This window comes from Mirounga angustirostris, unplaced genomic scaffold, assembly GCF_029215605.1.
Source record: "Mirounga angustirostris isolate CCGP_5_RB_7025 unplaced genomic scaffold, mMirAng1.0.hap1 SCAF_7, whole genome shotgun sequence".
Taxonomy (NCBI): domain Eukaryota; kingdom Metazoa; phylum Chordata; class Mammalia; order Carnivora; family Phocidae; genus Mirounga; species Mirounga angustirostris.
This window is the reverse complement of record NW_026991715.1, coordinates 153,684,657-153,698,836: the sequence shown is the minus strand read 5'-3', so window position 1 is coordinate 153,698,836 and position 14,180 is coordinate 153,684,657. Positions and strand designations below refer to the sequence as shown.

Sequence of the window (14,180 nt, the reverse complement as noted above, 5' to 3'; positions counted from 1 at the left end):
GAGGCTCCGCCGCGGCCCCACTACGCAGGCGCAGGCGCAGGTGCGTGTCGTTTGAAAGTATGGCGCCTGCGGGCCCGCGGCTGGTGCTGTGTGAGGAGAAGATCCGGGAGAAGAGCGGCCTGGCGCCTCACCAGGATCTGGGTGCGCGGCGGTGGCGGCGGGTCGGCTGAGGGTGCGAGCTTCCCGCCGCGGCGTCCACAGCCGGGGTCGGACCGGAGGCGCGCTATCCTGACCGCGCTCTTCCCGAACCGTCGAAGGCGGGGGGGAAAGGAAGGGGGGGGACGCGGGGCGGGGTCCGGGGCCCGAGTGGTGGGGGGGCCGCGTGGGGGCAGGGTACCCGAGTGGGGCCGGGGACGCGGGGGACAGGAGGTCTGAGTAGGGCCGGGGTCGCGGGGGGGCGGGCAGGGGGCCCGAGGGGGGCGGGGGCAGGAGGTCTGAGTAGGGCCGGGGTCGCGGGAGGGTGGGCAGGGGGTGAGTGTGGCGGGGGATGCGGGGGACAGGAGGTCTGAGTAGGGCCGGGGTCGCGGGAGGGTGGGCAGGGGGCCCGAGGGGGGCGGGGGCAGGAGGTCTGAGTAGGGCCGGGGTCGCGGGAGGGTGGGCAGGGGGCCCGAGGGGGGCGGGGGCAGGAGGTCTGAGTAGGGCCGGGGTCGCGGGAGGGTGGGCAGGGGGTGAGTGTGGCGGGGGATGCGGGGGACAGGAGGTCTGAGTAGGGCCGGGGTCGCGGGGGGGCGGGCAGGGGGTGAGTGTGGCGGGGGATGCGGGGGACAGGAGGTCTGAGTAGGGCCGGGGTCGCGGGAGGGTGGGCAGGGGGCCCGAGGGGGGCGGGGGCAGGAGGTCTGAGTAGGGCCGGGGTCGCGGGAGGGTGGGCAGGGGGCCCGAGGGGGGCGGGGGCAGGAGGTCTGAGTAGGGCCGGGGTCGCGGGAGGGCGGGCAGGGGGTGAGTGTGGCGGGGGATGCGGGGGACAGGAGATCTGAGTAGGGCCGGGGTCGCGGGAGGGCGGGCAGGGGGTGAGTGTGGCGGGGGATGCGGGGGACAGGAGGTCTGAGTAGGGCCGGGGTCGCGGGAGGGCGGGCAGGGGGCCCGAGGGGGGCGGGGGCAGGAGGTCTGAGTAGGGCCGGGGTCGCGGGAGGGTGGGCAGGGGGCCCGAGGGGGGCGGGGGCAGGAGGTCTGAGTAGGGCCGGGGTCGCGGGAGGGCGGGCAGGGGGTGAGTGTGGCGGGGGATGCGGGGGACAGGAGGTCTGAGTAGGGCCGGGGTCGCGGGAGGGTGGGCAGGGGGCCCGAGGGGGGCGGGGGCAGGAGGTCTGAGTAGGGCCGGGGTCGCGGGAGGGCGGGCAGGGGGTGAGTGTGGCGGGGGATGCGGGGGACAGGAGATCTGAGTAGGGCCGGGGTCGCGGGAGGGCGGGCAGGGGGTGAGTGTGGCGGGGGATGCGGGGGACAGGAGGTCTGAGTAGGGCCGGGGTCGCGGGAGGGCGGGCAGGGGGCCCGAGGGGGGCGGGGGCAGGAGGTCTGAGTAGGGGCGGGGTCGCGGGGGGGGGCGGGCAGGGGGCCTGAGGGGGGCGGGGGATGCGGGGGCAGGAGGTCTGAGTAGGGCCGGGGGCGGGGGGGCGGGCAGGGGGTGAGTGTGGCGGGGGATGCGGGGGACAGGAGGTCTGAGTAGGGCCGGGGTCGCGGGAGGGCGGGCAGGGGGCCCGAGGGGGGCGGGGGCAGGAGGTCTGAGTAGGGCCGGGGTCGCGGGAGGGCGGGCAGGGGGCCCGAGGGGGGCGGGGGCAGGAGGTCTGAGTAGGGCCGGGGTCGCGGGAGGGCGGGCAGGGGGTGAGTGTGGCGGGGGATGCGGGGGACAGGAGATCTGAGTAGGGCCGGGGTCGCGGGGGGGGGCGGGCAGGGGGCCCTAGTGGTGGGGGGACGCGGGGGCGGGGCCCGGAGTGGGGCCGGGGTCGCGAGGGGGGGCGGGGGCTCCTAGTCGTGGTGGGGCGCTGGGGCGGGCCGAGCGGGTCAATGGTTTTCTTTAAACAAAAAAATTTTTTAAAGATTTTTTTATTTATTTGAGAGAGCTTTAGTGGGGGAGAGGCAGAGGGAGAGGGGGTGTGCTCACTGAGCCGTTGGGGGTGTGTGCCCTAATTGCGATCATGACCTGAGCAGAAATCGAGAACCCTGCACTGAACTGGCTTAGCCAGTTTTCTTTTACCTCTAAATAAGGTGGTATAGGTTGGCTTTTTCTTTTTTAAGATTATTTATTTCTTTGACAGAGAGAGACACAGCGAGAGAGGGAACACAAGCAGGGGGAGTGGGAGAGGGAGAAGCAGGCTTCCCGCCGAGCAGGGAGCCCGATGCGGGGCTGGATCCCAGGACCCTGGGACCGTGACCTGAGCCGAAGGCAGGCGCCGAACGACTGAGCCACCCAGCGCCCCTAGGTTGGCTTTTTAAAAAGAATCTTGACCCAGCAGCCTTCGTTCCTGGCAAAGCGGGCCCTCCCCTCCTGTTGCACAGTTGCTCTGGACTCTGCTCTTTCTGTGCTGGGGAATTTGTTCATGGAGGATATTGGTCGCTAGTTTTCTTTTTGTCCTGTTTTTCTCTGGTTTTGGCATCAGGGTAAAGCTGAGTCCCTGAAATAAGTTGGGAAGTGTTTCCTCTTCTGTTTTCTAGAAGAGGTTGTGTGGAATTGGGGCTGATTCTTCCTTGATGGAATTTTCACTGAAACCATATGGGCCTGGAAAGTTCTGTATTTGAAGCTTTTAAATTACAAATTTAGTTTATCTAAGACTATTCTTAGTGTCAATTTCTTCTTGGATGAGTGAGTTATGGTTGGGGTTTGTAAAATGGATTCTTTGCATATAAGTTGTTGAATGTATGTGTACAGAGTTGTTTATAGTACTCCCTTATTAGCCCGTTCATGTCCTGGGGTCCGTCCAGATACCCTTCTTCCATTCTCAGTATTGGTCATTTCTGTCTTTTTTAGACTTGGTAGAGCTTTGTGAACTGTTACTAGTTTTTTCAGTGAGTCACCTTTTGGTTTAATGGGGTTTTCTCCATTGTGTTCTTAGATTCAAATTTTATTGATTCTGTTCTTTAATGTTTTCTTCTTTCTGCTCACTTTGCATTTATTTTACTCTTCTTTTGTAGGTTTTTTTTTTTTTTTTTTTTTTTTTTTTTTTTTTTGAGAGAGAGGGAGAGAGAGAGACACACACACAGAGAGAGGCAGGGAGGGGGACCAGAAAGAATCTTAAGCAGGCTACATGCCCAGTGCAGAGCCTGACTTGGGGCTCGATCCCGCCATCCTGAGATCATGACCTGAGCCGAAACCAAGAGTCTGATGCTCAACGGACTGAGCCACCCAGGTGCTCCTTTTGTAGATTCTTGAGGTGAGAGTTTAGATTATTGATTTGAGACTTTTTAATTTTCTATTATATTTAGTGCCATAAATTTTCCTCTAAGCACAACTTTAGCTGCATTCACAAATTTTTTTATATTTTCATTAAGTTCAATGTCTTTTTAGATTTTTCCTTGAGACTTCCTCTTTGACCTATGGATTACTTGGGAGTGTGTTTTCTCATTGTGTGTTTGGAGATTTTCTTTTTTCTTTTTTTTCTTGTTAACTGATTCTAGTGTGATTCTGTTATGGTCAGAGTCCATACTCTGTATGGTTTTAGTTCTTTTACATTTGTTAAGGTTTGTTTTTGGTTCAAGATCTGGTCTGTATTGGTGAATGTTCCAGGTGCAATTAAAAAGAATGTGTACTCCGTTGTTGCGTGGAGTTTTATGTAAATATCAATTAGATCCTATTGGCTGATAACGATGTTCAATTCTTCTGTGTCCTTGTTGATTTTCTGCCTAGCGATTGTATTAATTACTGGGAGGGGAGTGTTGAAACCCCTAACCCGAATTGTGAATTTGTTTCTCTTCTCACTACTTCATATATTTTGAAGCTGTGCATATATACTTAGGATTTGGAGTGACCCTTGTAACACGTGGTGTTCCTCTTTGTCCCTGGTAATTTTCTTTTTGGGAACATCTCCTAGTGTAGCTACTCCAGCTTTCTTTTGATTCATGTTTTCAGGGCACATCTTTCCCCATCTATTTACTATTTAATCTAAACTTAATCCATATCATTGTATTTAAAATGAGGTTCTTGTAGACAGTGTGTAGTTGGTTCATTTTTATTTACTCTGCCAATCTCAGTTTTTTATAGTGTATTTATACCATTTACATTAAATGTAATTGTTAATATGGGAGAGCTGAAGCATGCCATTGTATTATTTGTTTTCTATTCATTATCTTTTTCTTCTTTTGTTTCCCATTTTTGCCTTCCTGTGGTTTGGGTATTTTCTTGGTGTTCCATTTTGAGTTATCTCTTTTTGAGCATATCTCTTTGTATAGTGTTTTTAGTGTTGCCTCATAAATTACAGTGTATTTATATAATTTAAAACAGTCTACTTGTGTGGACATTTTACCCCTTGAAGCAAAATGTAGAAACCTTATAACCAATGTTTCCTTTGTTTTTTTATCCTTTATAATTTAGTTGTCTTAAATATTTTCTCTGTATACCTTGAGAACCTCATTAATCATTTTTTTTCCTTTACAGTCATCCAAAATTTTAAATAACTCAGGAGGAAACATTTTTACCTACATGTTTACCTGTTCCATTATTCTTTCTTCATTTCTGATGCTCCAGGTTTTCTTCTTTTATCCTTCCTTTATGTTTGAAGGGTTTTCTGTAGCAGTTGCCTTAGGGCAGGTGTGCTGCTGAAACATTCTCTCGGTGTTTCTTCATTTGAAAATACCTTATTTCACCTCAGTCCCTAAGACTGTTTGGTGGACAGAGTTCTGGGTTGAAAGTTCTTTTCTTTCAGCACTTAGGAAATGTGGTGCTCCTCCTTCAGGCCTCCTTGGTTCTGAAGGGTAATCCCCTGCCCTGTGAGTTGTTTTTTCTCCCTGGGTAACGTCTTTTTAAGATTCTTTCACTGTTCTTAGTTTTTAGAAGTTTATTTCTGATATATCTGGGCATGGCATTTCTTTTTTTTTTTTTTGTCTTTATCCTGTTTGGGGTTTTCTCAACTTCTTGAATATGTAGCTGTATGTCTTTTGCCAAATTTGATAAGCTTTCAGCCATTATTTCTTTAATTGTTAAAAGTTTTTCTTCTTAGTCATACTGTCTTTCTCTTCTTGGAACTCTAATTGGAACTGCGTTGGGACCCGTGACAGGAACGTTAGATCTTTTTCCATGGACCCTTGAGGCTCTGCTCTTTTAATTTTTTTAAGTCTGTTTTCTCTCTGCTGCTCAAATAGGACAATTTTGGTCAATATGTTTTTGCATTTACTCTGAATTTTTTCTTCTGTCATCTCCATTCTGTTACTGAGCAGCTTCTGTGGGGGTATTTTTGATTCAGTTATTGCATTTTACATTTCTGAAATTCCTGTTTGTTTCTTCTTTATGTCTTCTGTTTTTTGGCCAAGACGTTCTATTTATCATTTGTTTCAAGAGTGTTGATAATTGTTCATTGAACTATTGCTTTAAAATTCTTGTTAAGTAATTCTGACTTCTGTCATCTCCGTGTTGGTGTCTGTTCATTGTTTATCCTCGTTCAAAGTAAGATTTTTTTTTTCAGTTTTTGGTCATTTTTTGTTGTGTCATAGACAGTTTGGATATCAAGAGGCTATTTCTTATTTAAATCTCATTACACAGTATTGGCACTGAGTGGGTGCTGCCTCATTGCTGAGGTGGTGGCCAGCCTCCTTCACACACACAATCTGTAGATGTCGTGGGCCACCTCCTGGCAGCCCGGCGGGGTAGGAGTCAGGGTCTGCTCACGCAGTCTCAGTGCCGTCCACGGTGCAAGGCAGGTGTATGGGGCATTGTTTTTACTGGGTGTTGAGCTGGTGTGGGGCTGGTGTCGGGAGCATGTGCTGTAAGGCGCCCAGGCCCCAGTCCTTCTACCATGGCCCACAGGCTTACCCTTCTGTGTTAGAGTCCACTGGTGGTTCTGGGTTGCCAGCTTCATTGGCACTCAGATTGGGATGTATGGAAGACAAAATAGGTGGCCCTGAGACCAACGCAGGGCCCTCTCTGCTTGACGGTTTTTTTGAGGTCCCTAGACAGTTGGCCTCCCGTTCCCCACCCTCCAGAGTTGTCTGGTGCTTGTTTCATACCTTGCTTTCCAGGGAGTTAGGCATAATACATGAGTAGGAGTAGGGTAAAATGGGTCTATTCTATCTTGTCTGGAACTGGAGGCCACAAACCAATTTTAAATTTAATTGAGATGTGTTTTAAAACATAAATATTCCTGGGAAAGTACTGGTGTGCCCATACCCAAACTGTTTTTTTGGTTACAGAAACTTAATTTTGTAGCAACGTTTACTTAATGGCCCATTGTTGAGTATGCCACACAGTGGCATGTGGTACATGGAGGATGACTGTGCCCTCGAGTGTAACTGGCATGGGCTAGGCAGGTTAACTAGCCAGTGGGCTTACAGTTGTGATCCCTGAGTGGAGGCTCTGCAGGCGATGGAGTTGAGCAGCCAGGAGTCAAAGTAAGAGCCCAGAGAGGAGGGTATTGCTGGTGGGAGAGGGTTTGAGGGGAGAAGCAGAGGAGGTGGGGAGCAGGGCAAGGGCTCGGAGACATTTTGGAGGTAAACAAACTTGAAACCTTAAATGCAATTCTTCTTTAATGCCACTATTCAAACTTTGAATGAGTTGCATTATTTTTGTGAGTTTTTCAGATTCTGAGGTTGCTACAGCTCATTTTTATTACAATACTTTATTTCCAGTAAAAAATAAGGTTGAAGTCTCATAATTTTCTATTCTTAGCTGAACTTCAGTCATTATCTATTCATGGAACTTACCAAGAAAAGATTACTCACCTGGGAACTTCTTTGATGAATTTAACAGGTCTAAAATCTTTAGACCTCTCACGCAACTCCTTGGTGAGTCTAGAGGTAAGTTTTAAGTTTGTTTCTTAAAAGAAAATTTATTGCTCTCAGTGGCAATGGGAAGTACATTTATAGTAAAAAATGCCATCTGTTTTATACCTATGCTTACATGTAGGCTGTACACTTGACCCTGGTTACAAGTGTTGTATTGTTTTTCTTGCGCATCTCATTACATCTTTAAACTGCTTTGACAACCAAAAGTCCTGTCTCTGATGAAGACGGTTATATCTTTAAGGGAACTGAAATAAGGCCCCGAAGACTAGTGTGTGTCCTGGTCACTGTCCATCCCTGTCTCAGCTGTGTTTTTCTTCATCCACATTCTGTACTTCACATCTGTTTGTAGTCTGAGTCCTGGTGGCCTCAGGCCCTTGAGTAGCAGAGCCACGAGTGCAGGGCTTCCTGCAGCGCTCCTGACGTGGCGGGTGCTTGGTCCTGGTAAGCAAGGAAGAAATCACCCAGGTGATGGCAGCTGGGAAAGTTGTGTAAACGCTGCTCATGACTTCATGGAGAAGAGGTTCCTGCCTCCCTTTATTGAGAGAGCCCCTGGCACGGGCCTGGGAGCCTGCTCAGAGTCCCCTGCAAGTCTCAGTCCAACCTCCACCCAGTGCCGGCTGACCTCTCGGCCTCTGTACAGGGGAGCAGTAACAGCTCTACTGTCGGGTTGTGTGCAGACTGAATGAAATGGTGAGAACTCGGTAGATACGGGCTGTCCTCAGTGATGTTAGGACTGCTGCAAACGTGACATTTCACACCTGCACGGCCATCTGTGTGCGAGACACGGATCCTCCTACCTAGAACACATCTATCCTTGTGCTCTTCCTGTGGCTGTTGCAAGTGCATTTGTGAAGTTGGTGTTGGTTCGTACTGACGGCCCGTTTCACTGTTTGTAGAGGTGTGAACTAATCCTGCCTTTGGTCCTGTTGACAGGGCATTCAGTACCTGACCGCACTGGAAAGTCTCAATCTCTACTACAACAGCATCTCCTCCTTAGCGGAAGTGCTTCGGCTCCACTGCTTGACGGAACTCACGGATGTGGACTTCCGGCTGAACCCTGTGGTGAAGAATGAATCTGATTACCGCCTTTTTGTTGTGCACATGCTCCCGAAGCTCAGGCAGCTGGGTAAGCGCCACAGCTGTGCTCACATCCTTGCTCACAGGAGCACTAGTTGGTGTTTTGTGCTCTCTACTCCTCTGGTTGAATCCCTGTGTCTCATAGGAGGAGACTGCTGGGGAGGAGGGCAGGGAGCTGTGGCCATAGACAACTGCCGAGGAAGGCCACGAGCACAGGTATGGGCCAGGCTGCTCTGTCCCTTTCTGGCCCTCCACTTTCTAGCTGATTGGCTTGGACACCTTGCTGCACGAGTATGTGCTGGCTTACCTCCCCGTGCCCCCTCCCACCTCTGCACTGGTGGACCGTAGGCTCTGGGAAGCCTGGCTGCTCTGCTGGGCCCCACCTGCCTGGGCCTGGGGATAGGGGTGGGCTGTGGGTATCAGTGACCAACCCCCCATTGCTACACTGATTAGTTTCAAGCCTACTTAGAATTTCCGTGTTTAATTTTAGATGTTTAGGAGGGGTAAGGACTGGTGTTCTTACTTGACTGTTTAAGTTATCAACACTTGAATTGGGCTCTTTTTCAGAAGCATTATAGTCCATATGGGAAAATTTTGCCATCTTCAGTCTTAAATCATTACTTTCCCTTTATTATAAAACTTTTAGATTCAGAATCTTATAGTGTGGAGAAGGGACATAAGAAAGAGGAGCAGAGGGAGAGGGAGAAGCAGGCTCCCTACTGAGCGGAGAGCCCAATGCGGGGCTTTATCCCACTACCCCAGGATGATGACCTGAGCCAAAGGCAGACACTTAACCAGCTGAGCCACCCAGGTGCCTCCAAAGCATTGACTTTTGATGTTGAGAACCATCTTAACCCTCAGATATTCTGAGGGAAGACCCAGAAATGAGAACTGATTACAGGCCTTCTGGGGCCCCAGGCACACATGTGGGGACAGTTGAAACTTCAGATCTGAGGGTACAAACCCTAAGCCCAAACACACGGCCACGACATCCTCTCTTTAGCATGTTCAGGGTTCTTATCCACAGAGACATCTCAGATGTGCTCAATGTGGTTCAAGAACCTCATGGGGCGCCCAGAATGTGCATTAAAAGAGGGCAGTGCTGAGAAGGAAGTGCCCGTGTGTGAATTGCATGTGTATTTCTTTTCCCAGGGGCAGCAGGGTGCCCCAAAGTAGCATCTGAAGAGTAGCTTTCTGTGACCCGGCCAGCCCTCTTGCAATCCATACTTGGCATCTCTGGGAAACCCAAGTGTAGCCACCATGGCCCAGCACTCCTTTCCTGGGTCTGCCCTGTGCTTACGGGGGACTCCTGTGGCAGTGCCAGTCCTGGGGGATCTAGAAGGTCCCTGAAAAGTGGTGGCAGTCCTGGTCATGTGCAGTTGGCTGCAGGGTGGGTGATGGGGGCACTTTCATTCCCATGGGGAAGGTGCTATGCTTCAAGGGTGCTAGGAGGTGCCCCTGTGGGGCTTGGTCACTGGGGGCCTGTCACCTGTTTCATGATGGCATTTGCTAATTTCTCTGGCATTTTCTCCCTAGATGACCGTCCTGTGAGAGAGAGCGAGCGGAAAGCATCCCGGCTGCATTTTGCATCAGAGGAATCACTCGCCTCAAAGCAGAGCTTCCCAGCTGTTTTCAGAGTCGGAAGGTATGAGCAGAAGTGGTCTTTGAACATTGAGAGGAGCTGTTCAGACTTGCCTGTTGATAGAAGGTTTACCTAAAAGATACACACTTCTCTGTGTGCTGATGGCCACTTGGAGGGGAGCCGTGCAGAAGAGGAAAAGGGATGCTCAGATGCCAGTGGGGGCTCTCCCCCTGTTGTCCATGTTCTCCATAGTTATTTTTTAATATTAAAATGTTTATTAAAGTAACACATGTAAAATCAAATAGCGTGAGAGGCTTGTGATGAGAAATCACAGCCCCTTATCTCCTCCTCAGCCCAGTCCTCAGAGGCAGCCCCCCTCACTTCTGTAGTTGTCCCTGTCTTCAGGTTCTGTTTGAGTTCCTTCCTCATCTCCAGACAAGACAAACATCACCTTTAGTGGGTGTGAGCACTTTCAGCAGTAGCTGACTGCTGCCACAGGCCCTTCCTCCCCGACCCCAGTAGGACAGTCCATGGAATATGATCCTTCCTGTGTTCTCTGCTCAGTGTCCTGTGGCCGGTGCTGCCTATGTAATTGGGCTGTGGCAGTGGGATCTTTTGCCTGCCTGTATCCCACTTCCATGCTACCTCCCAGCTCTTGTCAGCTGCGTTGTTATATTTGACTGTGCACTGTGAAGGTTGATAGTATTTAAATGTGTTCTGAAACCATAAAGTGTATTCAAGGTTTGCAGGTTGATTTTAAACGGCAATGTTTACATTGCTTGTACTGTGCTAGGACTCTATATTTTGGTACACCATTTTGTTTTGTCTGAAGCCTTTACTGGTTTTCTTCTTGCATTATATGCCTTAGCTCATCTTTAAATTCCTCTAATGTAGGGGTTGACCAATTCTTTTTTGAAGAGGGCTGGAGAGTGAATATTTTTGGTTCTGTGGACCATATGATCTCTTTCTCAACTTTTGAACTCTGCCTTTGTAGCGTGAAAGCAACCATAGGTGATACTTAAACAAATGACTGTGTTCCGATAAAACTTTATTTACAAAAATAGGCAGTGGGCTAGATTTGACCTTTGGCCATACTTTGCCAGTTTCTGTTCTGATATCTCAGGATCAATTCCAAATCCTTGGGGTCTCCTGTTCCCTCAGATCCCCTTTAGCTCCCCTTCCCTTTACTTCCCCATTTCAGACTAGTTTAATTACTGTGTAGACAGCTATTCCCAGTATCCTGTGCAATGGTCTGGATGTTTGTGGCCCCCCAAATTCATATGTTGAATCCTAACTCCCTAGGTGATGGTGTTAGGAGGTGGGGCCTCTGGGAGGTGATTAAGTCATAAAGGTGGAGCCTCATGAATGGGCTTGGTGGCTCTTAGAAAGACAAACCCCACAGAGTTTCCTAGCCCCTTCCTCCATGTGAGATGAGTCGGGTAGTGTCAGACCTCTGACTTTGTTCTTCTTCAGTATTTTGTTGGCTCTTCTGGGTTTTTTGCCTCTCTATATAAACTATCAGTTTGTTGATATCTGTAAAATACCTTGCTGGGATTTTGACTGGGATTGCAACGAATCTTACAGATCGAGTTGGGAAGAACTGACACCTTGACAATATTGAGTCTTTGTCTCTATGAGCATAGAATATCTGTCCATTTATTTAGTTCTTCTTTGATTTCACTTATCAGAGGTTTATACTTTTCCTCAAACAGATCTTGTACATGTGTTGTTAGATTATACCTAATATGTCATTTTTTGGATGCTAGTGTAAAGGGTACTGTCCTATTTCATTTCAAATGCCATACATTATTGGTATGTAGGAAGAGGTTGACTTTTGTATATTAACCTTGTGTATTTGTTTCCTAGAGCTGATGTAACAAAGTACCACAGACTGGGTGGCTTAAAATAACAGAAATTTGTTGTCTCACAGTTGTTAAGGGTAGAAGTCTGAAATCAAGATGTTGGGGAGTTATTCTTTGTGGAGGCTGTGAGGGAGAATCCATTCCATGACTCTTCTGGTGGTTTGCTGGAGATCTTTGGTGTTCTTGGCTTGCAGATGTATCTCACCAGTGCTCTGTCTTCTCGTGGCTGTCTTCTTTCTCCCCGTGTCTTTTCACAGAATCTCTCTTTTTGCATGCTTGTTTCTGTATCCCAGTTTCCCAGAAAAATAGCAGTCAGGTTGAATTAGGGGCCCAGCCTAATCTCATATTAACTTGATTACCTCTGTGAAGACCCCATTTCCAAATAAGGTCATGTTCTGAGGTACAGGGTGTTGGGACTTCATATCTTTTGGGGGGGACACAATGCGACTCGTAACTCCTTGTATTTTGCAGCCCTATTTTGCAGGAGTTTGGGTTTTTTTTGCCTTGTCTTTGGTTGATTCTTGGGGATTTTCTACATAGATAATCATGTATCTGTGACAAAGGCAACTTTATTTCTTCCTTCCCAGTCTGTATACCTTTTATTTCCTTTTCTTGTCTTATTGAATTAGCTGGGACTTCCAGTATGATGTTTAGAAGAAGGAATGAGAGAGGACACAAGATCAGCCTTGTCCTGATCTTAGCAAGGAAGTGGCTAGTTTCCCACCACTAAGTGGGATGTTAGTTACAGGTTTTCATAGATGTTCTAGTTGAGGAGTTGCCCTCTATTCCTAGTTTGCTGATCATTGTTATCATGAATAGATGTTGGATTTTGTCAAATGCTTTTTCTGTCCATTGATATGAGCATATGAATTTTCTTCTTTAGTCTTTTGATGTGATGATTGTATTGATTGATTTTCAAATGTTGAGTCAGCCTTGCATACCTGGAATAAATCCCACTTGGTTGTGGTTTGTAATTCTTTTTATACATGGTTGGATACAATTTGCTAATATTTTGTTGAGGATTTTTGCATCTGTGTTCATGAGAGCTATTGGTCTGTAGTTTTCTTGCGTGTTAAAATAAGGCTGGCCACATAGAATGAGTTAGGAAGTACTCTCTCTGCTTCTATCTTCTGGAAGAGATTATAGAGAATTGGTATAATTTTTTTCTTTAAATGTTTGCTGGAATTCACCAGTGAACCTATCTGGACTTGGTATTTTAGAGGGTTATTAATTACTGTTTCAGTGTCTTTAATGTATATAAGTCTGTTCAGATTATCCATATCTCCTTGTGTGAATTTTGATAGAATGTGTGTTTCCAGGAACGGGTCTGTTTCATTAGATTATCAAATTTGTGGGCATAGTGTTATTCATAGTATTTCTTTATTATCCTTTTAATGTTCATGGATCTGTCATCACAATCCCTCTTTCACTTCTGATACTAGTAATATGTGTCTTTCTTTTCTTAATTAACCTGGCATAGAGGTTTTTCCATTTTATTTTTAAAGAACTAGCTTTTGGTTTTGTTCATTTTTCTCTGTTGATTTCCTGTTTTCGTTTCATTGATTGCTGCTCCAGTTTTTATTATTTCTTTTCTTCTGCTTACTTTGGATTTAATTTGCTCTTCTTTTTCTAATTTCCTAAGGTGGAAGCTTGGATTATTGATTGTAGATATTACTATTTTCCTAATATACGCATTCAGTGCTATGAATTACATTTTAAGTAGTGATTTCACTGCATCCCACAAATGTTGATAAGGTGGGTTTTCATTTTCATTTAATTCAAAATATTTTTAAATTTCTCTGGAGATTTCTTTGACTCATGCCATGTGTTATCTAGGAATTTGCTCTTTAATCTCCAAGTATTTGGGCTTTTCCAGTTCTCTTTCTGTTATTGATTAGTAGTTTAATTCCACTGTGGTCTGAGAGCAGATATTCTATGAATTCTCCTCTTTTAAGTTTGTTAAGATGTGTTTTATGGCTCACAGTGTGACTTGTAAGCTCAAGAAGAATGTGTAATCTGCTACTGTTGGATGAAGTGATCTACAGATGTCAGTACATCCATTTGATTGATGATGCTCTTGAGTTCAGCGGTTCTTACTGATCTTCTGGCAGCTGGGTCTGTCCATTTCTGGTATAGAGGTGCTGAGTCTCCAGTGCACTCACCTGTTTCTCCTTGTAGTTCTGTCAGTTTTTGCCTCGTGTATCTTGGTGCTCTGCTGTTGAGTGCATACAGGTTAAGGATGTTACTGTCTTCTGGGAGAATTGATCCCCTATCTTTATGTAATGCTTCTCTTGTTCCTGGTAACTTTCCTTGCCTTGAAGTCTGCTCCACCTGAAATTAATGTAGCTGTTCCTGCTTTCTTTTGAACAGTGTCAGCATGATACATACATATTTTTTACTTATTTTTTTTTAAAGATTTTCTTTATTTGAGAGAGAGAGCATGAGTGAGAGAGCACAAGCAGGGGGAGCAGCAGAGGGAGAGGAAGAAGCAAGCAGACTTCCATCTGAGCAGGGAGCCCGATGTGGGGCTTGATCTCAGGACCCCAAGATCATGACCTGAGTGGAAGGCAGCCGCTTAACTGGCTGAGCCACCCAGGTGCCCCTAACCCTTTACTTTTTATCCATTATATGTCTTTATATTTAAAATGGGTTTCTTATAGACAGCATGTAGGTGGATCTTGTTTTTTGATCCATGTTGAATCTCTTTTAATTGGAACGGTTAGCCCACTGATGTTCAAAGT

General features: G+C 47.5%; 1 protein-coding gene across 6 annotated transcripts in view; it reads left to right on the top strand.

Moving 5' to 3' along the window:
- The first annotated feature begins 30 nt into the window (after positions 1-30).
- The window catches only part of CEP72 (centrosomal protein 72), a 36,255-nt gene continuing 22,105 nt past the window's right edge, over positions 31-14,180 (top strand). Inside the window, exons 1-5 of one of the 6 annotated variants that reach the window (XM_064596911.1) lie at positions 54-141; positions 2,247-2,411; positions 6,803-6,918; positions 7,852-8,044; positions 9,532-9,640. In XM_064596911.1, the coding sequence (XP_064452981.1) occupies positions 6,871-6,918; positions 7,852-8,044; positions 9,532-9,640 (350 nt within the window). In that variant the 5' untranslated portion in view covers positions 54-141; positions 2,247-2,411; positions 6,803-6,870. Of the gene's footprint in view, positions 142-2,246; positions 2,412-3,146; positions 3,360-6,327; positions 6,526-6,802; positions 6,931-7,851; positions 8,045-9,531; positions 9,641-14,180 lie in introns of those variants that run through there. The other 5 variants (XM_064596908.1, XM_064596907.1, XM_064596906.1 and 2 more) reach the window with 5 other exon arrangements.